General features: G+C 36.1%; 6 protein-coding genes and 2 long non-coding RNA genes across 12 annotated transcripts; 3 read left to right on the forward strand and 5 right to left on the reverse strand.

Annotated features, from left to right (window-relative positions):
* Positions 1-896: 896 nt before the first annotated feature.
* On the reverse strand, positions 897-3,202 carry LOC111497356 (GDSL esterase/lipase EXL3-like). The gene is made up of 4 exons (XM_023148139.1): positions 2,923-3,202; positions 2,469-2,599; positions 1,574-2,063; positions 897-1,101 (listed from the first exon to the last, which is right to left on the reverse strand). The coding sequence occupies exons 1-4, from the start codon at positions 3,173-3,175 to the stop codon at positions 905-907; spliced, it is 1,071 nt and encodes a 356-aa protein (XP_023003907.1). The 5' UTR covers positions 3,176-3,202; the 3' UTR covers positions 897-904.
* Positions 3,203-5,050: 1,848 nt separating this feature from the next.
* LOC111497381 (heavy metal-associated isoprenylated plant protein 27) lies at positions 5,051-5,729 on the forward strand. The gene is made up of 2 exons (XM_023148170.1): positions 5,051-5,184; positions 5,274-5,729. Exons 1-2 carry the CDS (start codon positions 5,092-5,094, stop codon positions 5,658-5,660), a joined length of 480 nt encoding a protein of 159 aa, XP_023003938.1. The 5' UTR covers positions 5,051-5,091; the 3' UTR covers positions 5,661-5,729.
* Positions 5,730-6,439: 710 nt separating this feature from the next.
* On the forward strand, positions 6,440-8,251 carry LOC111497393. 2 transcript variants are annotated; one of them, XR_002720608.1, is made up of 3 exons: positions 6,440-6,777; positions 7,499-7,928; positions 8,036-8,251. It is a non-coding gene; the product is annotated as an uncharacterized LOC111497393 (long non-coding RNA). The 2 variants fall into 2 exon arrangements; XR_002720607.1 differs by lacking the exon at positions 6,440-6,777 and having other exon boundaries at positions 7,224-7,928.
* Positions 8,252-8,331: 80 nt separating this feature from the next.
* On the reverse strand, positions 8,332-11,755 carry LOC111497327 (nitrate regulatory gene2 protein-like). Of its 2 annotated transcripts, none has more exons than XM_023148097.1 (4): positions 10,385-11,755; positions 10,103-10,308; positions 9,615-9,838; positions 8,332-9,397 (listed from the first exon to the last, which is right to left on the reverse strand). In XM_023148097.1, exons 1-4 carry the CDS (start codon positions 11,058-11,060, stop codon positions 8,617-8,619), a joined length of 1,887 nt encoding a protein of 628 aa, XP_023003865.1. In that variant the 5' UTR covers positions 11,061-11,755; the 3' UTR covers positions 8,332-8,616. The 2 variants fall into 2 exon arrangements, with proteins under 2 accessions (XP_023003865.1, XP_023003866.1); XM_023148098.1 differs by having other exon boundaries at positions 10,103-10,305; positions 10,385-11,753.
* Positions 11,756-12,204: 449 nt separating this feature from the next.
* LOC111497392 lies at positions 12,205-13,360 on the forward strand. Its single transcript, XR_002720606.1, has 3 exons — positions 12,205-12,270; positions 12,882-12,974; positions 13,141-13,360. It is a non-coding gene; the product is annotated as an uncharacterized LOC111497392 (long non-coding RNA).
* Positions 13,361-14,052: 692 nt separating this feature from the next.
* Positions 14,053-16,219, reverse strand: LOC111497338 (protein POLLENLESS 3-LIKE 2-like). Its single transcript, XM_023148108.1, has 4 exons — positions 15,911-16,219; positions 15,584-15,796; positions 15,336-15,491; positions 14,053-15,253 (listed from the first exon to the last, which is right to left on the reverse strand). Exons 1-4 carry the CDS (start codon positions 16,076-16,078, stop codon positions 14,300-14,302), a joined length of 1,491 nt encoding a protein of 496 aa, XP_023003876.1. The 5' UTR covers positions 16,079-16,219; the 3' UTR covers positions 14,053-14,299.
* A 797-nt stretch (positions 16,220-17,016) lies between these two features.
* LOC111497388 lies at positions 17,017-19,538 on the reverse strand. Of its 3 annotated transcripts, none has more exons than XM_023148177.1 (4): positions 19,390-19,538; positions 18,101-18,214; positions 17,401-17,488; positions 17,017-17,259 (listed from the first exon to the last, which is right to left on the reverse strand). In XM_023148177.1, the coding sequence occupies exons 1-4, from the start codon at positions 19,405-19,407 to the stop codon at positions 17,183-17,185; spliced, it is 297 nt and encodes a 98-aa protein (XP_023003945.1). In that variant the 5' UTR covers positions 19,408-19,538; the 3' UTR covers positions 17,017-17,182. The 3 variants fall into 3 exon arrangements, with proteins under 3 accessions (XP_023003945.1, XP_023003946.1, XP_023003947.1); XM_023148178.1 differs by lacking the exon at positions 19,390-19,538 and adding an exon at positions 19,098-19,150; XM_023148179.1 differs by having other exon boundaries at positions 17,040-17,488.
* A 767-nt stretch (positions 19,539-20,305) lies between these two features.
* LOC111497373 (proteasome subunit alpha type-7) lies at positions 20,306-22,488 on the reverse strand. Its single transcript, XM_023148161.1, has 3 exons — positions 22,209-22,488; positions 21,072-21,486; positions 20,306-20,772 (listed from the first exon to the last, which is right to left on the reverse strand). The coding sequence occupies exons 1-3, from the start codon at positions 22,379-22,381 to the stop codon at positions 20,611-20,613; spliced, it is 750 nt and encodes a 249-aa protein (XP_023003929.1). The 5' UTR covers positions 22,382-22,488; the 3' UTR covers positions 20,306-20,610.
* Between the last annotated feature and the right edge of the window lie 508 nt (positions 22,489-22,996).

Genomic DNA, 22,996 nt, shown 5'->3' on the forward strand with positions numbered 1-22,996 from the left:
AAAAAAAAAAAAAAAAAAAAAAAAAAAAAAAGAGAAAAACTATAACATCAGTTCCTTTGCGGTGGAGGGATGCATTTATGGTTTGTGGGATGGTGCTGGTGCATGGCTTGTTTCTTAAGTTCATATTCTTTTTTGTTGTGGTTTTCCTTTTTTGGTGATGATGGCATGTACTTAATGTGGGGAATTTTGATTTGCCTCCCCATGGTTGCCCCTCAGCTGGTTTTTTGATATCTTTGGGGTCAGAACTCTCGAGTTCTTAGATGAGAAAACACGGTGATTCGGGAAAGAAATTCGCATTCGTTCTGCAAGGTGAATCTATCATAGAGGTTGGCTTTTGTTGGATATTGTGGAGGCTGGGCTGCTGCTACTTCTGTTCTTCTGTCTGAAGGTTCTTCTTTCCATCCTTTTATTATTGTTTTTCAGAGACTTACCCCTTGGCGTTTGCTTTATAGATGTCTATCTTCCAACTTCAAACGCGGCATTAGGAACCTCTGAAGGTTGAACTGCATAAAATGCCTCCCTTCCCCCCATTATGCTCTGAACTTTCTCTTCCAGTTGATATTATTTTGCTCTAGATATCATCTTTATTTTATTGGCATGTTTTGGAACAGATTGTACTTGAAAAATGGGAATTTGCAATACCAGTAACAGTGCTGCAATTGTCCCGAATTTTTGTGTCTGTTCGTTCCCCTTTCTATTCCCTATCCTGGAGTTTTGAGTATATTTGTTTAGGGTTTAGGTGGTTATGAAGCTTAGTTAGAGGTAAAATTTTAAATTTATCTATTATTATATACTTCTGTTTATATATATATATATATATTTAAACAAGTATAAGAAAAAACTGATACACTAGCCTTATACATCTAACATTATAAGATCAAGTATATTATTGAACATTTTTGGACTAGGAGAGCTTGGATAGGGCATCCTTTACGAGTTGACGAGTGAGAATTTTGTAGGCTTTGGTGGAAGGGTGGTAGCTATCCCAGAAGATGTACTTATCCGCATCGGGGCACGATAATGGTATGGATGAAGGGTTGCATAGAACGCTGACCTCTATATTTCCTGTGCCACAACACCCTTTCTTCGCCTCTTCGAACCCTGAAATCACCCCACATCCATCCAAAACCTTTTAATTATATTACAATCTTTAAAATCATCTTATAAATACATTATTTTTTATTTTGTGTTTAATATGTATGACTTAAATCTTCATTCTTTTGAGTTTAACAAGTCATTTTATTTTTTATGATTTACAGGTTTATTTTAACAGGAACTATTTTATTTTTTATGATTTACGGGTCTATTTTGACAAGAACTTTCACGGACACAAAATTCAATTTTATATTTAATAATTCTGTTAATTTAAAATACTTAAAAATATATTAAGAAAAGTACTGTAATTAAAAAAAAAAAAAAAAAAAAAAAACTTTATGAAACGAATGATAACTTGGCTTTTGCAATAAGGGTAAAATTGAGAATTCGAAAAATTAGGACCGAATTAAAAATTAACTTTTAAAAAAATTGAAAGTTATATAGACATCAAAATAAGAGCATATGAAAGAGAAATTACCATATTGGGCAGGATTTTGAATGAGAGCAAGAAGCGGATTGTAGACATCGAAATAAGCAATCTTGGAATCCGAATATTGATTTCCGAGCGACGTAATCAACGACGATAGCTTCGAATTGAAAAGCGCCGCCGCTCCATTGGCAGCTTCCGAACAGCTTCGGGCGATGCCGCCGTTTAGGGTTCTCTTGGACGGAACGCAGCCAATTGCCGGCAAGCTGAGAACGCCGATCCTTCTTCCTCCGAGTGCGTAAAGCTGGTGCAAGAAATTGGAAGCTGATCGGAGCATGAGATCGGTGTATGATGGGATGTCGTAGTGGAATCGTCGGAACGGAGTGATGAAATAGGTGTTTGCAATGTCGTCGCTGCCGGTGCAGACTATTATTACGCTTTTGGATAGGATGGCCGTCGCCTTTTCTTCTCCGACCGCCGCTTTTATCTTCTTTATGTAGTCTTTGAACATCTCCAGTTGATCGTCTAGCGACAACACCGACTGGTTTTGAGAAAAAAAATAAAAATAAAAAAAATCATCAGTACTCCTAATTTTTTAAAATTTATTTTATGATATTTTAAAAATAAAACAATTTAATTCCCCTTCTATTTCATATATTTGCTAAAGACATTTAATATTAAATTATATATGATATTTTATTATAAATTAAATATCTACTTCCTAGCAAACATTCTCAATACTAAGCTCCCAAGTAATTTTTCTCCAATTTTATATAAATATCTTAAAAAAATGTTTCTTTAAAAAAATTTAACCAATAATTTCTATTACAAAAATGTAACGTAAATTTAATAATATTTCATAAAAAAAACGAACACTTAAACTATATATATATAATTTTTGTAAGAGTCATAAGAAAAAAGATATTATTTGATGTATGAAGATTACCGCTATCTTGGACGTGAGAGGGTCATATCCGGAAGCTCCAGAAGCAAAACTAACGCCCGTGAGAAGCTCCTCAATTGTCAAATTTGGATCAAGATATGCCGGCAACAACTCCTTCACACCAAGCTCTTCCGCTATTACGTTTTAAAATTTACAAACATATACCGTATTAGCTTACAAACAATATTTGCAATAAAAGAATCGTATTTGTTATTAATATGAACATAGTTTAACTAGTTAAAATATATATCATCGGTCATAAAAGATATTAACGTTTGAATCTCACAATTAATTTTAGGAGAAAAAAATCACGTTAAAGAGTCGATAATGCAAGATTTGTTTATTTTTCAATTGCTCAAAACAAATACGTGTACAAAATTTCGTATCGGGTTAGCTACTTTCCCCTTAAATTCATACTAAACTCAAAAGCTTATTTTGACGGGTTTAAGAATTTAACCTATAAAATCAGAAGGAATTTTTCCGTTGCTAAACCGTCCGGTCGGTATTCCGCCAGTGAAATCCCTTCCATAAGGTGCAAAGTCACATTTGACCAATGTTTTGATGTAGTTATTGTTGCCTGGATCCATGATAGAATCTCCGAACACAAGTATTGCCGAAACTTCTACTTTTTTCGACACTAAGTTAGAATCAGCGACAACGATGATGTGGCAAACGAACAAAAATATCTCCAAGTAATTAGGAATTTTCATTCTTGTCAAATGGATGACTGGTTGGAGATGGGTAATGAGTGAGCTTCATGTATTGTTTATATAATGGTAGCTTTTGTTTCCCATGAGTTGGCTACATGACGTGTCTTCTAATCACTGGCTATTTGATTTCCCATGAGCTGGCTGTTGACGTGTCGACTGATCAATGGCTTAATCCGGCTTTTTTTGTGAAGTTGATGATTTGGCATTAATTAAACAGCTAAAAATCAATATCAATTATGTCGGTGATAGCTATTTTCATATTTAAATGTTTTATTGTTTTAATTTTTATTTAATTTTTATATACCACGAGACAAAAATTATATTCTCCATTATATATAATTATCGACTCTGTTAAGAGAAAATCTCTCTCTATCGTCTTTCGTATTTTTCAACTGACATTTCAGTAAAGTGAACGTGCCCATTAAGCAGCTTCCAATTAAAGAACCTACGATCAGTTAGCAGATCGACAAGAAAGATAGGCACTTCACCCTATCTCATTCAGTGTGTTGTGGAGAAGGAAATGAATGGAAAGGCGGACACAAGCCCACTTATCAGTGTATTCCCGACATCAGGACCTACCCTTTCCTTTGACCAACGGGTCCTCGAACCAACCTGTCCTCCCTTGCTATTCTTCAGTAAGCACTTTCTTTTTGTACAGGATAAATTTTCGGCTCCATGAGTTAAATGAGTCTAACTGAAAGTTGAAACGTTTACCGATGTTTACAAACCATTATTAATATTAATTTTTTATTCCGACACATTTTAGTATAATTTATATTTTTAATTGTTAGTTTAGCAAATAATAAAAAATAAATAAAAAGGTCAATTCGGTCTCACTTTCATTGAAAATAAAAACTCACTAATTTAACCCAAAGTCTACATCTTCAACTGTATAACATAACTATCATCTAGAAATTGATTCACAACCAATTAAATAAATATTCATTAATATGTCATAAAAAAATATGTTATCAACTAAATTATAATATTTTTAAATTTTTGTTTTTAAAATTTGATATTACATTCAGAAAAAAAAAATAAATAATATATATATATATATATATATATATATATATATATATATATATATATATTACGAGAAATATTACTTTTTTTTTTTCTTTAAAAGTAACTAAATTGGTGTGAAATGGCGGTGAGCATTAAAAACATTATCCATTTATTGGCCGTTGGCTAATTAAAACATTGGCTCACAAGAGCGAAAATGACGTTATTAAAATCTTAAACCAAACGCCACACATATCTATAAACTCCCAATCTAACGTATTTATAATTTTATCATAATTTTAATTTTAATTTAATTTGGTTAATGCTTTGATTAAATTTTATAAATATTTCATAAATAATGAGATCGAATAATATTAAATAATTATTAAAAATAGAATGTAATAAATCGAGTAAAAAAAATGTTAGCTTGTTTTTTATATTAGAAGGTGTGATTTATACCCTCCTAATAAATAAAAAAAGAATATATATATAATAAATAAATTAATTTTGAGAATTTGTCAATTATTTTAAAATTAAAATCATTGAAATTTAAATTTTTAGAAATGAGATAAACCTAATATATATATTAAAAACATTATTTAAATATAACTTTTTTAAAAAATAAATGAATTAACTTTGATTAAAATTTCTTGGTTTAGAAGTAACCAGAAGCACCGAACCCCAAGCCCAGCTAAAAAACAAACCCATTAAAAATGATGACATGGCACTCCCTCATTCGTAGACGTGTATTAATATCCACGTGTCAATGTGAAAGAAAATGACGTGTAATCAGCTGCGCCACGTAAGCAAATTGTTCCTACATAGATATTACTGCGTCGTTTGAACGGAAGGCAAAGCAATCTTAAAATTTACTTTCTTTTGATCACCGTGTTCTTATAATTCCGGCGGTAATGGGTTTTTTAGATCGTTGTGCTGACGTCTGCAACTTCTCTCACGGCCACAGCCATGACAGTAAAAAGCTCAAGAAAAACCGGCAACTTCAGGTAAATTTTTTAAATTAACCCATAGAAAAAAATTAAATTACCGATTTATTTTAAGCTTTATTTAATTGATTCGGTTTTAATTTTTTAAGACGGTGGAGATTAAAGTGAAGATGGACTGCGAAGGGTGCGAGAGAAAGGTGAAGAAATCGGTGGAGGGAATGAAAGGGGTGACGGAGGTGGAGGTGGAGCCGAAGCGGAGCAAGCTCACGGTGGTGGGTTACGTCGATCCCGATAAGGTTCTGCATCGGGTCCGCCACCGGACGGGGAAGACGGCGGACTTTTGGCCGTATGTCCCGTACGACGTCGTGGAACACCCTTATGCACCCGGAGCCTACGACAAGAAGGCGCCGCCGGGATATGTACGGAATGTTACGGCTAACCCGGAGGCGGCGCCGCTTGCACGTGCCAGCTCGTTTGAGGTTAAATACACTACCGCCTTTAGTGATGAGAATCCCAATGCTTGTGTTTTAATGTGAAAAGAACGACAATGTAATGTAAATGACTTGTGAGATATTGCTGTCCACGTAGATATTTTTTTTCTTTTATTTTTTTATTTGTAATTTTTAAATTAATTAGTTTTTAAGGTCGTGATTTTACAAGGGTAATCTAGTAATATTTTGAAATAATTTGGTAAAATTTTATGATATGAAAATCGCATTTAATATTATAATTTTTAAATTATATACAAAATATTTTGATTTTATGTACTATTTTTGTTATTTTACGTTAAATTACCCTTTTAGATTTTTTTTTTTGAACTTTACTTTTTAAAATTTTAAAGACCAAAATAAACTTCCATTTTTAACTTTTATTTAAATTTTAAAAGTTGGTTTATACTTCAATTGAACGAGGTCACTAAATTTCAATTTCCGAAATTGTCCTTGCAAGTGTATTTATCTGCTTAATTATAATTAACTGAAAATTTATTAGGACTTTATGCATAATCAAAGGATTTATATTAGGAAAAAAATATATAATATTGACTAAAGTAAAACTAATGAAATTAGTTATTGATGTTAATAACATTCAGCAAGTTCATACCAGTAAAAAAATTTAACGGTTAAGGTAAAAGCTGGGAATTTCACTTTTAACGGTTAAGGTTAAAGTTGGGCCTAGGCCCAATAAACTTTACAAAATGGGCTGGCTCGTGAAAGTTTTTTCAGCCCGAGGCGTTGTAATTAGTTTCTTGGCCACGGCGTTGTTCGAATTTTCACCCGCCATTTCCCTAAGCCCGCGAAATCCGCTCCATGAACTCGTAGAACAATGGCACGATGAACCTTCGGTCATCTTTCACTCGAAGACGAGAATTTCTGTTCAGACGCACTCTGCTCCAGTTCGTTGTAGGCCGATTTTTGACTCCGAACTCAGAAATGGTGTTGATAATTTCTCCGTTGCGTTGTATGTTTCTCTAAATTTTTTATTCCGTTTCTCGGAGGATGACGAAGAAGGAGAACAGTCTGGTTTTACTATCGTCGGATGAAGAATACTGTGGTGGTCGATCATCCAGTTCGAAACGCAGTAATCGAAAGACGAAATCGCAATCACCATTTCCTTGGAAGAGATATCGGCAAGTGAAGAAGTCTCTAATCTTAGGTTCTCGGACATAATTGCATAAGGATTTCCGCAATGTTGAGGTATATGTGGAATTCCTTGTTTCTCGTCCATGCTTTACATTACTCTTTTGTCACCGTATTAGATTCTGGAGTGCGTGTGCGCACAGATGAGAATGAATTTAGCTTGTGTGTAGTTGTTGCTCTGAAGAAAAACTTGCGTTGGACCTGCAATTTTGTCTTATTGTCTCGAGCTCTGTTCTTACGTGTCGCGAGATGTTGATAATGAGGAAGGATTTGGATTTTTCCAATGCTAAGCCTCTTTTGTTTCATTGCTAATATATTCTCCTGTTTCATAGCAGTTTCTTTAGCTATTAATTCCCCCCCCCNCCCCCCCCCCCTACTGAATGCTTCTAAGCAGTTTTTAGGGCTTTTCAATTATTTTAGTTCTTTGATACTACGCATTTTGATATCTTATTTTTTTTTTTATGCAATTCAACTTAATTTGTGAAGATTTTGGTAAAGTCTTTTCTACCTTCAAAGTATCTGTGGCATGCCATTACTGTGTCGCTGTAGCTTCTCTCAATTTTCTGTTGATTACTCCAGTGTATACCCAAGGAAAGTTCTGATGTTAATATATTTTCTACGTGGACTCAATTACTTTGAAATATCTGAAGTGGAAGATGATCGAACGTCTCAGAGATTTCGTACAACTATATTTAGAATTGCATATTTTAATTTGAATCTCTGTGATCTTATTTTAGGTCATAGTCACGTTCAGCTTCTCGCTTGATGTGCATCAGGTTCTGGAGGTATTTATAGAAATGAATTATGGATTGATGACCACATTCATTGGAGGAGCTTTCTGCAAACAAGAAAAAGGTCATGCGTAATTTGTAATGGTTAAGAATGTTCTGAGTCGATGCTATGTACATACTGTTAGGCTATTTATTTTGTTTTTTTTTTTAAATGTTTTGCAGTCAAGATGGTAAAACAAAGATCTATCGCTTATTGTGGACTTGGCTTAGTTGATTTTTCAGTAGTGTCCACAGACTACCTACCTGCATTGAAGTGGCTGGGTAGTAGGGCACCGGGCGTCACGAAAATTTTAGCGTATTGAGAGTGTCATACTTCAGATGAAATTGAAGCTTGGTAAATTAGATAGGCACACAGTTATTAAGCAATCCCAAGACGGTAGGATGTCTTGCTCCTTACCACGCGTGGTTTTGTAAAATGTAATTTTCTCTTCATTATTCAAATATTAATATGAATTTGAGTACAAATTATCGTCTTTGTTACAGAAATCCTTTTGCCTATTCATTTAAGACGGTGTCTGAACTCTTGGGAATCAGCTTCCGGCAGCTGTTTCTCAGAGGTGTTGTCATTGAAACTTTCGAGTTCTGACTTCTGAGTAGGTACGGTCTCGTATGTTACTAAGATTTGTTGAAAATATTACTCCGATTATTTCAGCTTTGATGCATCTATATGTGCACACGCATATATGATTACTTGTTCAAGGGGCCCTTAGCTCTTGAAACGATAGGACTTCCAACTGTGCATAATTGACCATAGAGTAATAATATAATGATATGAATAGTTAAGCAAATAAACTTCCGAAATTTGATGAGATATCTATTTACAAGAACAACAAGGCTACGAGTTCTAAAAATTCCTGGCTCTGTATTCCTACCCAGTTCATAAAAGCTGGCGAAATGGCCCACTTGCATCCTTTTTTTTTTCATTATCCAAACAATATGTTCTATCAAAATAAATGAAGTTGTTACATGACTTTCTTCCTTTATCCAGAAAACTTCCCCCGGTTGAATTCACATTTATGCACAGGAATTGGTCCGAATAATCTCTCTTGATTAGGATCTTGTCATCACGGTAGTAATCTCTTCACCTCATGCTGGTTAGGATTTTTAGTTTGATTGTAAACTGCCTCATATGCGTGCATGCATACACTTGAAAACCCGACCATTGCTTGGAAAACATGGGGAAAACTCATCTGCAAGTTGTATATTGTCATTGACCTTGTCACACTGATCAAACTTTCATACTTTTGCTTCTCATCTCGAGCTTTTGTTCTCAAGTTCTCCACCTTATTTTTCTTCTCCTGAACTGGGTCTCTCCCTCTCGTGGATGCTGAGCATTCTCGCATTGAATGTGAGACATATTTACTTTCTAGTGATCTTAGCTCGTTAGCTCTCTTATCAAGCTCTTTGGAGGCAGAATCTGCCTTCTTCCTTTGCCTGTTTTCCGCAGCTTGTTGAACAACAATGGCATGGATTACGGTTAAGAAGCTCTTGATCCCTTCGGAAGCCACTTTGTCCGGAATCCTGTCAACTGCAAGGTTCCATTCTTCACAAAGTTTGTAAATTCTAGAATGTTGATCTGTTCTTAATAAGGGGTTTCCACTTATCTGGAAAAGGCTAAGCCGGAGCCAGCCTGTAAGAGATTGGACATAATCCCGTTGAGCTTTGATTAAATTGCAAAAAGAACCGTGCCATTGCTGAACTTCAAGCTCAAGCTGGAGAGTGGATTGGCGGTGGATCTCAGATGTTGGCTCAGCAGATGGTAAGATGTTTAGGTATTTGAGCTGCTCAACAATGTGTGTTTGTACCTGATGACACTCGTACATACTCCTCCACATGCACATCAATCTGTAGAAACCAAGGAAAATCTTAGTGTTTAGTATACTTCCAAGTTCAGATGCAATGCTTTTTATGCCCATGAAGCATCCAAAAGATGCTTCGTAATTTTTCAGTTAGGCTTCCTGAAACACCAGAGGTTGCAAAACAATACATTGAGAGTACAGTCAAATGACTAGCGATTTCCTATTTCTGTTGAGGCCAAAACAGAAATTTGAAAGAGACTAACCCTTTGACAAACTCAAGGAGTTGTGGGTAGAGTTCAATTTCTCTTAGCTTGATGATTTCGGTCGATGTGGTTTCGATGGCCTGAGAAGCAACCATCATCTGGGACTCCAACTTCTCGACCTCTTTCTTAGTCTTCTCAGTCTTCAGGTAATCAGCCCTCCTCAGTTCTAGCTTTCTCAATAGGTCCACCTTCTTCTCATGCTCTATCCTTATGGCCTCGGCAATCTAAAAAAGCCACTCAAACAATAATTTCACCAAACTTTAGCACAAAGGATTCCACAATTCGGTTCTTCACTGCCTTCAATTGCATTGAGAAATGCTAAAGGTTTCATCTTTGTTTTGTTACGTTGGACCCCATTAGGTAAAAGGAAGAAAAAGTGGGAAGAATCATTTCAAATTAGATTTTATTATTTAAAGCACCAAAATGTCATATTATTCCTCCAATCTGACTGGAGATTTGATTGAAATACGCGAAAGTGATAGCATTACCTTGACCTCCTGGTACAGTTTTTTCTCCCAAGCATACAGCTTCTCCACTGTTGAGCAGTGGCTACCGCTATTCCCTGTATATCCAGTTCCCATATTTGTTGCTGTTAGTTGTCCGTTTAATTTTCCAAATGCATCTGGTTTTGTGTTTGAACCCCACACCCTCAACTTAGGGCTCAAGCTCCACCTATTACTGTAAACCTGTCCTGCTAGCGACATGATATGAAACTCATTAGGTTACTGTATGATTTGGTTGCTTTTCTAGTTCTTTGATATTAGACTTACCTCCTTTATTCTGAGAAGAGAAAGTGGGAATTTCCAAAAGCACAGAGAGCCCAGCACTAGCTTCGGCAGCTTTGAGAAAGTACTCATCAAGCTCCTTGATAATCTCCACCAGATCTTTAGTGTTCCTTGACACTACCACAGCAAGCTCAGTGCTCGAAGCGTCCTTTGAAAAACCACTCACCACCGACGGCGGCGGCGCTGAACTCGCCGCCCCTGTTACAGTGATCCTAGCCTCCGATGCAATGGTGGTAGCCTCCCATTCTTCCTCAGTGCGAGACGTCGACGGCACAAAAGGGTCCCAGAAATCCCAAGTGGATGACGGCGGTGGTGGCGGAGGAGGAGGCAGAGCCGTGGAGGCCGTGGTGGACGTCCAGGTGTCGGAACTGGGACTCATGGGGATAGGTGGAGGTGGAAGTGTAGGCGGCGGTGGCGGCGTTCGTGGAGTTGGAGATGGAACCTCCGGCGGAAGGTGGTGGTGCAGAGGGGGGTGAACGTAGGACTCTTCATTGGAAAACTGCCGGAGAGCCGCGCCGGTGCCGCGAAGGGAACGAATGTACAAGCTGTGAGAAGCAGAAAAAGCTTGCCTCGCCTTCACCAACTGCTTCATGTACCTCTCTCTTGCTTTGCACCTNGACACAGTTTCTCCTTTCTCTAATCTCGAGTAACAGCTACCCATTTCAGTTCCTTATTAAGCTTCTTCCCTTTTAATCTCCTTCGGCCAAAATCTCAAAAAGATGGAAAGAAGAAAGCTTCTCAAGAACAGAACAAATCTCCGGCGGCTTTCTGCTTCCGATCTTCCGCCGTTCTTCACATTCCAATGACGGAAGCTAAAATGGCAGATATTCCATTGGTTGTGGTCATGGTGGTGGTGGTGCTTCAGGCCACTACTGTCAAACTCGTGCCTAAAAAAGCTACTCTCTTTCTTCCTTGTTACTCGCTGGCAAAGCCGGTGCCTTTTTCTGAGCCTTGTAGACTCGGACTTGACCCACTTCAACCTGTGAGCTTTGGCCACTTCACAGAGAAATAAAGAAACAACAATAGGGAAAAATGGAAAATGGTACAGAAAAAAAAAATGGAAAAAGGAAAAAGAAAAGTTTGGGAGTTGGAAGTATATACATAGTCAGGCTTAAAGATGCAGCCCAGAGAGACAAATAGGGTGTTGGGCAGCGAGCCAGTAATTTTTATAACCGTTTCGAAAAGACGAAATCGTCCTACCTGTTCCTATCAAATTACTGTAACGGAACACTCTAAATATGGCTATTTAGTATAATCTTACCTCCACGTGTCATTCCACTTTAATCTTTTACCCTTTTACCAAGGGTCATTGACAGTGTGTAGCGCATGCGTGCCTAGACAGGTCGATTTGGGCCAAAATAAAAAAAACTATGACTATTGCGGAGTTCAATTGCCTTGATTGATCTAACTTGGGATAGTTTTTCCATTTTGATTTGCATGTTTTGCAGAGGTTGCATAGTTCGAAATGGAAATATTTTGGACTTTTTAGAAAAATATTGTACATTACAACTTTTCCATGTTAAGACTAATTATTTGAATTATCATAGCTTACATTTTGAAAATATTGCTAGCTGAGTTAGTAGATTGATGATAATGTTGTATGTAAATGCAAATGTCATGGACTGTAAATTTTGATATCATCTAGAATTGATAAAGTTGTATGAGTTTCTTAAATTTAATAAGAAATAAGTAACAATTTTTTTTTTTTGATATTTTGAAAACAGCTAACATCAAGTAAACTGTTATTTATTTTTGTAATTTCATCTCTTGTTCTTATCTGTTTCTTTTTCTTGGGAATGAACAGGGAGAGAGAGAGAGAGCTACAAAGAAACTCTTCTGACTGAGAAGCCATGCAGACGCAGTTGACTCTTGTAAGTTGCTGTACATGTTAATATTTCCATAAACCTGCATCCACATTCCACATACTTAATTTGGGCAGAAATATAATATTTTAAAATTAAATATAATATTTTAACTCATTTTATTTTTATTGTATACAATTATCTACTTGATTCTCTCCCTGAAAAGGAAAGAATAACCATATATGTTAATTTGTCATGAGATTAATTGAAGTTTATTGTATAAAGAAAGTTAAAAATTTATTTAATGACATGTTGAGTCGTTTACTGAACAATTAGAATTTTACTTCATTTTTTAAATTCGAGAACTGCATGAGTAGGACTACTATAACTGATAAAATTTATAAAATACTTTTAGTTATTTAAGTTTTATAATATTTTTTTTAATTAAAATACTATTTTGGTCTATAGGATTAATTATTATATTTTCAAATGTGTAACGGGTAATTTCAATAAAATTTAAAACAAATCATTTGGTTAATTTGAAAATGTTTTAAAAATTTATAGAGACTAATAAAGTTTTTTTTTGAAAAGTTAGAACTAATTTTAAATTTATTGAAAATATTAGGACTAAATTTAAAGAAAAGTATGGACTAAAATAGATAAAATGTCAATTTTATCAGCCACATACCTCAAGGAGATGGAGAAGGCCCCTCGAGACCTTGGCGCCCTAATTTCCTAGGAGAAATGCGCTCCTTTTATGCTTTTCGTTTAGCGTAAGTTCTCGTTCTAGCTATGATGTATTTGTGGTTGATGAGAAACTTGCAAGGGAAAGCGAAATAAATTAAATACGGAATTTTCTTGGGAAATTATTAGGCAATTTTGGTTTTTGAATGACTGTACTAATAATGATCGTTATTAAATCTCATTTGTTGAATACAGAGGGATTTGCTGGGCAGGCGGCATGATGCTGGTACTTATGATGCTAAAACGAAAACAAAGAACTGCAAACAAGGAACTGAAAATTGCAGTTTATTTCTGAGGTGAGCTTTTTCCGTTTCTCTTTCTTGTGAGTCTATCAGTTGAGCTAATGATGTCTTTCTTCCAATGTCGGTTTAAATTTGATGGCGATGTTCAATCTCTGTCCCAACTGTTATGATGATCTGGGGATCTACTTGATGAAACATTCCTTAAGGGTGTAAAAACCTCTCTCAAGTAGATGCATTTTAAAACCTTGAAGTGAAAATTCAAAAAGGATAGTATCTATTAGTGGTAGGCTTAGGGTGTTACACTTCTCCTCAAAGACAATATTTGTTAGTGATGGGTTTTTGTTGTTACACTTCTCCTCCTCTTGCTGCGCAAAAGACAATATTTGTTAGTGATGAGCTTTTGTTGTTACACTTCTTCTCCTTTTGCTGCGGTTTGTTGGGTCGAGGATTATTGAGAGGAGTAGTAGTCCCACATTGACAAAATTAAGAGGAACACATTGCGGAGGTTCATTGGGTCGAGGATTATTGAGAGGAGTAGTAGTCCCACATTGACAAAATTAAGAGGAACACATCTTCATTTGAAATCGTGAGAGCTTATGCTATGCACTATGCTTAAAATAGACAATATAGGATAGTTTCTAACGCAATTAGTTAGCAAATAAGAAAATTTCAAAGTCTAAGGGAACCTATTCAAGTTACATCCTCTAAGATTTGGCTCATTCTCCTCTAATCATAAGTTTTGAGCTTTCTGGGGTTGTTGCAGTGGAGGTTGCTGGCGGGGCATCCATTGATAAAGAGAAATGTTATATAAGATCGTTTCATCATCCTTTTTAACAAGATGGAACAAATTTGAAAGCACACAGTAAGTTGAGAAAACTGGAAGACATTATTATTATCATCATCATCATATGGCAGACACCCATATTAGAGGCCATATATATGTGGGAATAAAATAGAGAAACAAATAAGCTTATGCAGTCACTACTATTTGCTAAAAGAAAGCCCCAAAGGAGAACAAGTTCATCTCCTCTGCCCCATACACACTAACTCTATTAATAGATTAAAAATTCAATTAGAAACGTAACAACTTATTGTTAATAATTAGAACACACTCAGGCTCTGGGACTCAAGGAAAGTGTAATGTCTTGAAAAACCTTGAGCCTCTTCTCAATTTTCCTCTGAATTATGCCGCCGCCGCCGACATCCCTGGCATTGGTTCCTGCTTTCTTCTCTACTTCATTGGTTGTGCCCAGAACTGCAGCAAGAATGGCCTCTTCAAAGTCATTGTCATCAGGCAACATTGCCGCCAATTTGTCTGTCTCCTCAGAAGTAGGAGGACATGTCCTTGTCTTAGTTTCAGCTACAAATGGCCTTTTTATTTCCACCATGTCACTTACTCTCATTGAACTGGCTGCATTTCCAGACCTTGTTCTCTTCAGACCTTCAGGAAATTGGTTGTTTCCTATGGGAGGAACTTTGGTGATGGATGGTTCACTAACAAATTTTGATGAGAAGAATGGTTGGGCTGCAATATTCAATGAATTCCCTAAAGGAATTTGAACTTGTTTGATATATTTCTGCTGTGATTGTTGGTGAGGAGGAGGAACCATCTGGGCGTTTGCTAACAAGTTCATATCAATGTTCTCATCACCAAAATCATCTTGAATAACCCTACTAGGATTCGTGACTGGCAAGGCTGTTGTTGCTTGATCCTTGCAAGGCTGAGGCTGCCAAATCGACGAAGAACCGAGAAACGCGTCGAAAAGCCGCCTCTGTTCGAGCCTGTCGCCTCCCCTATTCATCATCTCAGACGAAAGATCTTGGAGCATCTGTTGTGCTCTTTCATAAGCTTTGAGATGGGAATCCGTTCCTCTTGGCCCATCTGCCACTGCTGGCTTTACTCTTCGTAGATTCTCTTTAGCCTCTGATATTCTTCCTTGTTTCATCAAGCAGATCCCCAGGTTGCACATTTTGTTATTATCCGGTGCTATTGAGAGTGCTTTCCTGTAAGCATCTTCTGCTTCAACGTAGTTGTTGTGCTGCATCAATGCCCATCCCAAATTACCCTGAAAAAACCCAGAAAAAATATCAGATTAATCACTGATTAATCCATGTTTAAGTTCTTGAAGAACTTGTTCAAGATCTTACCAGTAATCTAGTTGCTTCTTGCTCAACCGAGACTTGGAACTTCTTTCCTTGAGATCTGGCTGTTTTTGTTCTCTTCCCATTGAACGCTAATCCTTGTTGAATCAACAATAGTTTATGCTTCAATAGAGCTATCTGATCATCCAACCTTCCACATCTCTGTGGATTTAGATTTGAAATTGTCCAGAAAAATTATCAGTTTCCGTCACAATTAAGAACAAAGGCAGTAAAGAAAGGAAAATTAAAGAGACCTTGTATAGATCCAGAAGAATATTATCCAGAGATTCCTGAGCCTGATCGGAACACCGACTCCGCAACGATTTAATCGCTTCGATTGCTTCTTCGGCTCGATTCTGCTGTTTCATAACAATCGCCATATCTTTCAGGGCACTATCAACTCTGTCCCCTGCATTAATGGCGGCCCAAAAGAGAGGAATCGCCTTATCCGGATCCTTATCCACCAACTGAGCGAACAGAATAAGAAGAAATCATCAGTATACCAACAAATTCAATAAAAAACCTACAAATAGAAATGAAATTGCCAGAGAAACTGATATTCAAAGCTCTAGAAATCTTGCCTGAACATTCTTTGCCCTAACGTAGGGCGTATCCCCGACAGGAACCTTGTGAGTGACATGGAATGACTCGGATCGGAGCCTGGAGATGCCAAGAGGCTTCGCCGGAGAAGAAGGGGCGGATTTGGAAGGCCTGAAGCCCGGAGGAGCGTTCCACATGTCCTGCAGCATTGTGGAATTCTGAGAATGAAGTTGGAAGAAGAAGAGTGAAAGGGCCGCAGGGAAATGGGGTTTGGGTTTCAGAGTGAGAGAGGAAGCCGAAATGGAGGGGGGCTAATATCAGGAAATTTTTGAATTTGTGACCGTTGGGAGGGTTACTGTTTCTGCAACTAGCCGTTGCATGTTCCACGTTCGAAAAGTTATATTATATTATTGATGCAAAAACTGTCTGTTATCTAATATATTTTTGGTATCCAAAAAATGAAAAGAAAACAAAATATCATTATTTTGATTTAATTTTTAAAAAATGTGTCTAAGATTTTGTAAGTACTGCTAGTTTTAAAAACAATTATACTTTTTTTTTTCATAATAAATAAATAAATTATAAAAAACTCTACCTATTGTAATAAAAAAGAAGTGCAATCTATTAGTCACGTTCAATTAACATTGATACAGGGCACGGCGAGGCAGTCTCCCGCGCACTCTGGACAAGATTGATAAGCATACATACCTAGCTCAACCATTAGAGTTCTAGTCCATTCACGATTAACTTACCGCCAACGAAGAATTTCTCGTCCCTAAGATATGTAGATTCATTTGTGACCTTAGCTTGGTTCAACAAGTCAGGTGTAGATTTGATAGTGACAAAGATAAGGATTCCGAGAATGACCCAAAAAGTTTTATTTTAACCAATTATAAAAAAACGAGACATACTTGATATGATTTACAATATCATTGATTTAATCAATTATTAAAAAGTTATTTTTATGTTATATAAAAATCATTATATTATTTTTCATTATTATTTAATTAGAAATTTTAGGTTTAATTTAGTAATACATAATTCAAGTAATTGATCTTAAAATAACATTTTCAATCATCAAATTTAATTTCTAATAAAATCCTAAAAAATCATAATTACTACCATTAGAAAACTTATAAACGATCTATAGCAATCAATAAAATTCTACAATTAAAATGATCAATAATGTGTTCCAAGTTAAAAAATACATATGTTTACTTGTGTTTCGAAGCTTGGAACAAATTGGATAAAGCCCATTAGAGAGGAGATATTGGGCCGGGCCCAATTAATATCCAACGGTCCATGTACTCGCATTAAACATATAGCGCTTCAAAGAAATACATGTAAAATAGTGAAGGTTTCCATCTCTTCGCAAACAGCAAATAGACAACTGCAATTAACGAGAGCGCTGTGATTTAAAGAATAGAGGAGGCTGCACAAGGCAGGCAACTCTCATATGCAGTGAAGGCATCCAACTGGGAGTCAAATTACAGTGCTCGAAAGCTGTCTACTTTATCAAGTCTAGCTGTACCTGAGCTTGACGATTCGCCCATGGCATCGGGAGATGCTGCTCGTTGGGACGATTCTCTCTTCAATGACGTTGGTATTCCAGAGATCTCCTGAACAAGAAACAACAACCGTGTTCTTTTATGCTTTGATATCTTAACAGGTGCAAAGGGAAGATTTCCATGAATCTAAACAAATGGAGTTGGGTATTAATTTTTCCAGTAACAGCCTAAGTTCACTGCTAGCAGATATTGTCTACTTTGGCCCGTTACGTATCGTCGTCAGCCTCATGGTTTTAGAACACGTCTACTAGGGAGGGGTTTCCACACCCTTATAAGGAATGTTTCGGTCCCTTCTCAAACCGATGTTAGATCTCACAATCCACCCTCTTTGGGGCCAGCGTCCTCACTAGCACACCGCCTAGTGTCTGGTTCTGATACGACTGTAACAACTCAAAACTACTGTTGGCAGATATTGTTCACTTTATCATGTTAGGCAAGTCCAAGATTCTTATGCGAAAACAATGTTCAAGTGCAAAGGAATTAAAGATAACAAAGTGAGTGATCAAGTGTGCAACTCACGATAAAAATGGGCGATGTTTTCAATTCAATATAAATGTAAATGGGAAAACTAAAGTTATTCCATCATATTCTATTAAATAAACACAACCAAAAGTTAAGGATTTCTACAATTATCAATGAGAAGTCTACGGAAGGAAAATTTACCTTCATCAAATGAAATCTCAAATCGCATGGTCTTACTTGATTACCAATACAAGCCATCACAAATTTTGAATATTGAAACATTACATCAGCAGCAGCTTGCTTTTTCTCATCAGTCTGCAAATTTGTCATGTTTATAATCAGAACGACAGCACAAAAGACAGAAACATAGATGGCAAGGAAGCCTAACTCAATTACAAATGGCTCATGAACACTTCAGTTAGAACAGGAAGCCATCTCTAAGACATAACAACAGAACTGACCTAATGTCCTTAAAGTAAATCCTAGGCTTCTTTGTATGGACATCAAATATGGATGATGATAGGTCCAAAACTAGTGACACACAGATTTCTAACTTTTTGATGCTCCAAATCTAAGCACATGATATTACCAAATATCCTACAAAAGTTAAATCATACTCAGCTCTCTGTCCATCAACAGGATTTCAGAAATTCTGGGGACCAAAAAAGGATTGAATAATAATAGGCAATTGTAGAAACTGGAAAGCATTATTACAACAAATTCAAACAGAACCAAAATAGAAAAATCAGGAACTCAACGAACAACGCATCCATATAGAATAAAAGCTAGTTGATGTAAGTTATGTAACTTAGAAACTAGGGATCAGAAAGAATTTTTAGAAATGTACTAAACTCAAAAGGAAAATAACATCCTAAATCTTAAACCCGTTCAATCACCACTATATTACCTGGATTTCGTTTCTCATGACCGCCACTTCAAAGATGCGAAATCTTTTACAGAAAGACAGTAATAATTCACGATTTCTTTTACAAGAAAATGACTATTTCACTCTCACTATTGAAAAAGGAAATAAAGAATATCGAATGTTACTAGTCACCACTCAGCAAAGTTGAAAAAGGCTAAATCTATCTAACCAATAAGCTCAAGCTTTAAAGATTGAATCAAAATCCACAAAATTCTGCATAACAGAAATTCTAGCAGGCGATAAATGTTGCAGAACAAAGTTAGTAGATCTAACCATGAAATAACCTTAAGACGACTGCAACTGTAAAATCAACAGGAGAGGGGGAAGGGGGGGGGGGGGGGGGGGGGGGGGGGGGGGGGGGGGGGGGGGGGGGGGGGGGGGGGGGGGGGGGGGGGGGGGGGGGGGGGGGGGGGGGGGGGGTGGATGACTTGAGAACCTTGATTTTTAGCGCAAGATCGCATAATTACTAGCCATAAGTGCGATAAAAGGGACTCGATTCATACGAACATGATGAAGAGTTCAAGATGAAAAAGGTCGAGGGTTATGAAGGAGGAAATTTCCATACCTCATAGTCATCTTTCATGGCTGTGCTCCGTTCGCTGATAACGGAAGAGGGACGATCTCTTACAATGATGCAGGCGGAGAAACTATATTTGATAACGCGTTTCGAAACTGGGCTTCCGATTCTCAACTTCGGGGCTCTATATTTTGGGTTATTTTATTTAATTTAATTAGCAGGATTAAAAAAAAGATTTCTTCGGAAACTTTTAATTCTAAAATAACCTAGAATTCAAAATTATTTCAAGTTCATGAATTTTATTTTCAATGAGACAAACAAGACAAATAAAATTAACAACTCCTTCAGTTGCTATTAATATCTCTCTTTATTTGAGTATATATTTATATTTATTTAAATAAATATACATTTTTAGTATTATACATCATTTAATAAATTTTAAAATATTACAATTTAAACGAGAAATAATATTCAACTTATCGCTTTGCATCATCAAAATCTAAAAATCACCTCTCGAATCTACCATACTTGAAACAAGTTACTAATGACTTAATCAATTGAGCTATACTCTAATAAGTATTAGAAATCGAAAATTTATATATATATAAAAAAAAAAAAATTATTGTATCAACTAAAAAGACCTTTTTTAAATAAAAAAAAAAGATAATAAAAGAATTAAAAGTTTACTATTGGAAATAAAAGATAGAAAGTAAGTTAATATTGAAGGATCAAAACTGAAATCTTAAAATTTAGGAATCAAGATAAAAATTAATAAATAAATGAGGCCAAAACCATATCAAAACCATGTGCTTGTCACTTACCCATCCAAAAAAAACAAATTTGAACACTGGAATTTCCTTCCCAAATTCTCGAACTTCCAAAATGTCACTGTTCTGAATGAAGAGTTGACGTAACTGGTCCATCACTGAGCAATTTTATGAACCCACTAGCAAGAACATTGCAGCCAAGTTAATCTCTAGTTCCTATTCAAATTCATACAAATCTCTTTAGGCTCACCTCCAACAAGCGTAGGCTATGAAAGCATGCATCACAACCATGTTTGGAGTACTATTTAGACCTTCTAAACGACAATAGTAATCAGACCATTTTGGAATCCCATTGAAATAGGGCATTTTTCAGAGGCTACATCTATGGCCACCTCATGTCAATGATACACGTTTGAAATTTCAAAATAAAATTTAACGATTCATGCACTACACCAGAAAAGTAAAAGATTAAGAAATGCCTGAAGAAGTGGAGGAAAAGGGTTCATGTTTCCTTGGGAGGAGCTTTCTTTGCAGCCTCGGCAGCTGCTTTTTCTGCTTCAATCTCTGCAACGAGAGCATCAATTTCAGCTTCTTCCAGTTGTCGCAGTCCTTGCTCTTTTGTCATCACAGCAACCTCTATGTTCTTTCCCCCACTCTCAACAACCTGCATTTAAGAGAGAAAATAATTCATTGTTCTTCCAACGATTTGGCAAGTGATATTGTTCTGCATAACATTTTAGATCCATAAGAAAAATGGCATGCCCATCTACACGACTCATTCCTTACAATAGCCATTGAACCAGAAATGGACTAAAGAAGCAAAACAGAGCTAATAAGAAATCTAAACATACCAAACATAGATATCCCCATCAGCCCCAAGAGCTATTTAGACACGAAGGTCATAAGAACTACAATATAATCTACGTATATGCAAAACCTAATGAAAAGTATTAATGTGCTCACCTCAAGTAATGCACGGATAGCAAGCTTCACAGTTTCCTGACCAGAAGTCTCCTTATAATTTTTCTCTAAGAATTCTCTTATTGAATTGGAGTTTCTACCAGTTGCATTTGCTTTCCAAGCTGAAAACGTCCCAGAAGGATCTGTCTGATAAAGTGAGGGTGCGCCAGTATATGGATCAAAACCTATAATCAAGGTTGAGAGGCCAAATGGTCGTACTCCACCACTTTGAGTATACTTCTGCTGAAGACCTGCAATGTAACGAGTAATATATTCCACAGTTACTGGATCCTCAACTGTAAGCCGATGGCTTTGACACTCAATGCGAGCTCTATTTATCAAGACACGTGCATCTGCCTTGAGCCCAGCACAAGCAAGTGCAATATGATTATCAAGATTCACAATCTTCCTCACAGATCTGAAAACAAAAGGCAAATATCAGTAATGGTTATTTCACTGAATAGAAGATGTATAAAATATACTCCAACATATATAAATTATGGTAACGACATAGAACTTTCTTCTGCCAAGACAATCATTCATGATACCGCCATTAATGGCATACAACACGGTCATCTTAGTATAACAAAGTAAGCATTCCAACAAATTGAACAAACCAGTACTGTTAATGCCAATTGAGGATTGGTTACGTTGCGTTGTATCGTTAAATTTCAAAATGTCCACCGGTTAGACATCAATTGGATAAGTCAAGGTATTTTTTTAACATATTACCGCCAGAAGAGAGCACAGAAGTTATGTTACTTCCATAAAGCAAAATCACATTAAATTAGCAGATTAATGGATCACTTGTTGGAAAAATACAATAACGTCTGAAATCCTTTAGCCAAACGGCAATTACACGCATTCGTCACTCAGAAGATTCAGTAATTTTGGCAGGGAATACCAAATCCAGTATCTCTAGTGCACAATACTCGATCAAGCTAAATTTTGCAAAGCATATCAAGGAAATTAATCAGAAACCACCGAACCTATCAGAAAATTCAAACACTGGCCATAAAGAAGCCCAAGTGATTCAATGAATCTCGGACCTTCACCATTCCATTTCCTCAATTAAATTAGATCCATCCACAAGCAGGAACTGACAATACAATGGAAATATCAGAGATAAAGCGGAAGTACCTTGAGTCCTGGAGCTTAGGCGCAGCCTTCTTCTCAACACCGAGGACGACAGTATCAGTGCCACGAACACCGACAGCGGCGTTGCCCTTCCGCACGGCTTCGAGAGCATATTCCACTTGAAACAAATGACCATCGGGGGAGAAGACAGTGATAGCCCTATCGTATCGCGCCATTGTTCTCTCGCTTCAGCTCTTTCGCACCCTGCTTTTTGCAGCGGCAATCTTAGAAAGAAACCCGACTTGAGCGACAAGGTAACACTCTCTCTTTCTCAGTTCTTTTCTTTTCCCTCTTTTCTTTTTTCTTTTTCATTAAGCATTATTTAATTATTATTATTATTATTATTATTATTATTATTATTATTATTATTATTATTATTATTATTTAATCGAACAACTGCAATGGTTTGTTTAAAATTGTAATTAATCCTTTTATTTGATGTTTTTTCTTTTTTTTTCTTCTTCTTTCTTCCTTCTTTATTTTTTTTAAAAAATATAAAGTAGAATTTTAAAGAAAATTACAAATTTGATCTCATTTCTATTAATTCTTTTAATTATAAAATTTTACGATATAGCTCTAAATTCAAATATTTAAAAGGTTTTACATGGTTTTTTTTTTTTAATACGACCTTTTAAATTAGTACTTAAATTTATAATTTTTTAACATTTTAATTTTACAATATTTCTCTTATGTAAGAATTATATAATGAAATAATTTTGAACCGAATCAAACATTTGGAGACATAAATGTTAAGTATCAAACTTAAGATACGAAAAAATAATAATTAAAAA

This window comes from Cucurbita maxima, unplaced genomic scaffold, assembly GCF_002738345.1.
Source record: "Cucurbita maxima cultivar Rimu unplaced genomic scaffold, Cmax_1.0 Cma_Scf00023, whole genome shotgun sequence".
NCBI classification, from domain to species: Eukaryota; Viridiplantae; Streptophyta; class Magnoliopsida; order Cucurbitales; family Cucurbitaceae; genus Cucurbita; species Cucurbita maxima.

Bases quoted from the DNA above. Each gene is read 5' to 3' on its own strand.
- LOC111497356 (XM_023148139.1), bottom strand. From the start codon at position 3,175: ATGAAAATTCCTAATTACTTGGAGATATTTTTGTTCGTTTGCCACATC. The intron at 2,064-2,468 runs GTAATCTTCATA...TCTCAAAACCAG, and splicing joins CTCTCACGTCCAAGATAGCG to TCGGTGTTGTCGCTAGACGA. The intron at 1,102-1,573 runs GTAATTTCTCTT...GGGTGATTTCAG, and splicing joins TCAAAATCCTGCCCAATATG to GGTTCGAAGAGGCGAAGAAA.
- LOC111497381 (XM_023148170.1), top strand. From the start codon at position 5,092: ATGGGTTTTTTAGATCGTTGTGCTGACGTCTGCAACTTCTCTCACGGC. The intron at 5,185-5,273 runs GTAAATTTTTTA...TAATTTTTTAAG, and splicing joins AGAAAAACCGGCAACTTCAG to ACGGTGGAGATTAAAGTGAA.
- LOC111497338 (XM_023148108.1), bottom strand. From the start codon at position 16,078: ATGCTGCAGGACATGTGGAACGCTCCTCCGGGCTTCAGGCCTTCCAAA. The intron at 15,797-15,910 runs GCAAGATTTCTA...CTGTTCGCTCAG, and splicing joins TTAGGGCAAAGAATGTTCAG to TTGGTGGATAAGGATCCGGA. The intron at 15,254-15,335 runs GTAAGATCTTGA...GGGTTTTTTCAG, and splicing joins AAGAAGCAACTAGATTACTG to GGTAATTTGGGATGGGCATT.
- LOC111497388 (XM_023148177.1), bottom strand. The intron at 17,489-18,100 runs GTAAATTTTCCT...TTTCTTGTTCAG, and splicing joins TGAGATTTCATTTGATGAAG to GAGATCTCTGGAATACCAAC. The intron at 17,260-17,400 runs GTACAGCTAGAC...CGTTAATTGCAG, and splicing joins GGGCGAATCGTCAAGCTCAG to TTGTCTATTTGCTGTTTGCG.
- LOC111497373 (XM_023148161.1), bottom strand. From the start codon at position 22,381: ATGGCGCGATACGATAGGGCTATCACTGTCTTCTCCCCCGATGGTCAT. The intron at 21,487-22,208 runs GTACTTCCGCTT...TTTTGTTTTCAG, and splicing joins CCTAAGCTCCAGGACTCAAG to ATCTGTGAGGAAGATTGTGA. The intron at 20,773-21,071 runs GTGAGCACATTA...TCTTAAATGCAG, and splicing joins CTATCCGTGCATTACTTGAG to GTTGTTGAGAGTGGGGGAAA.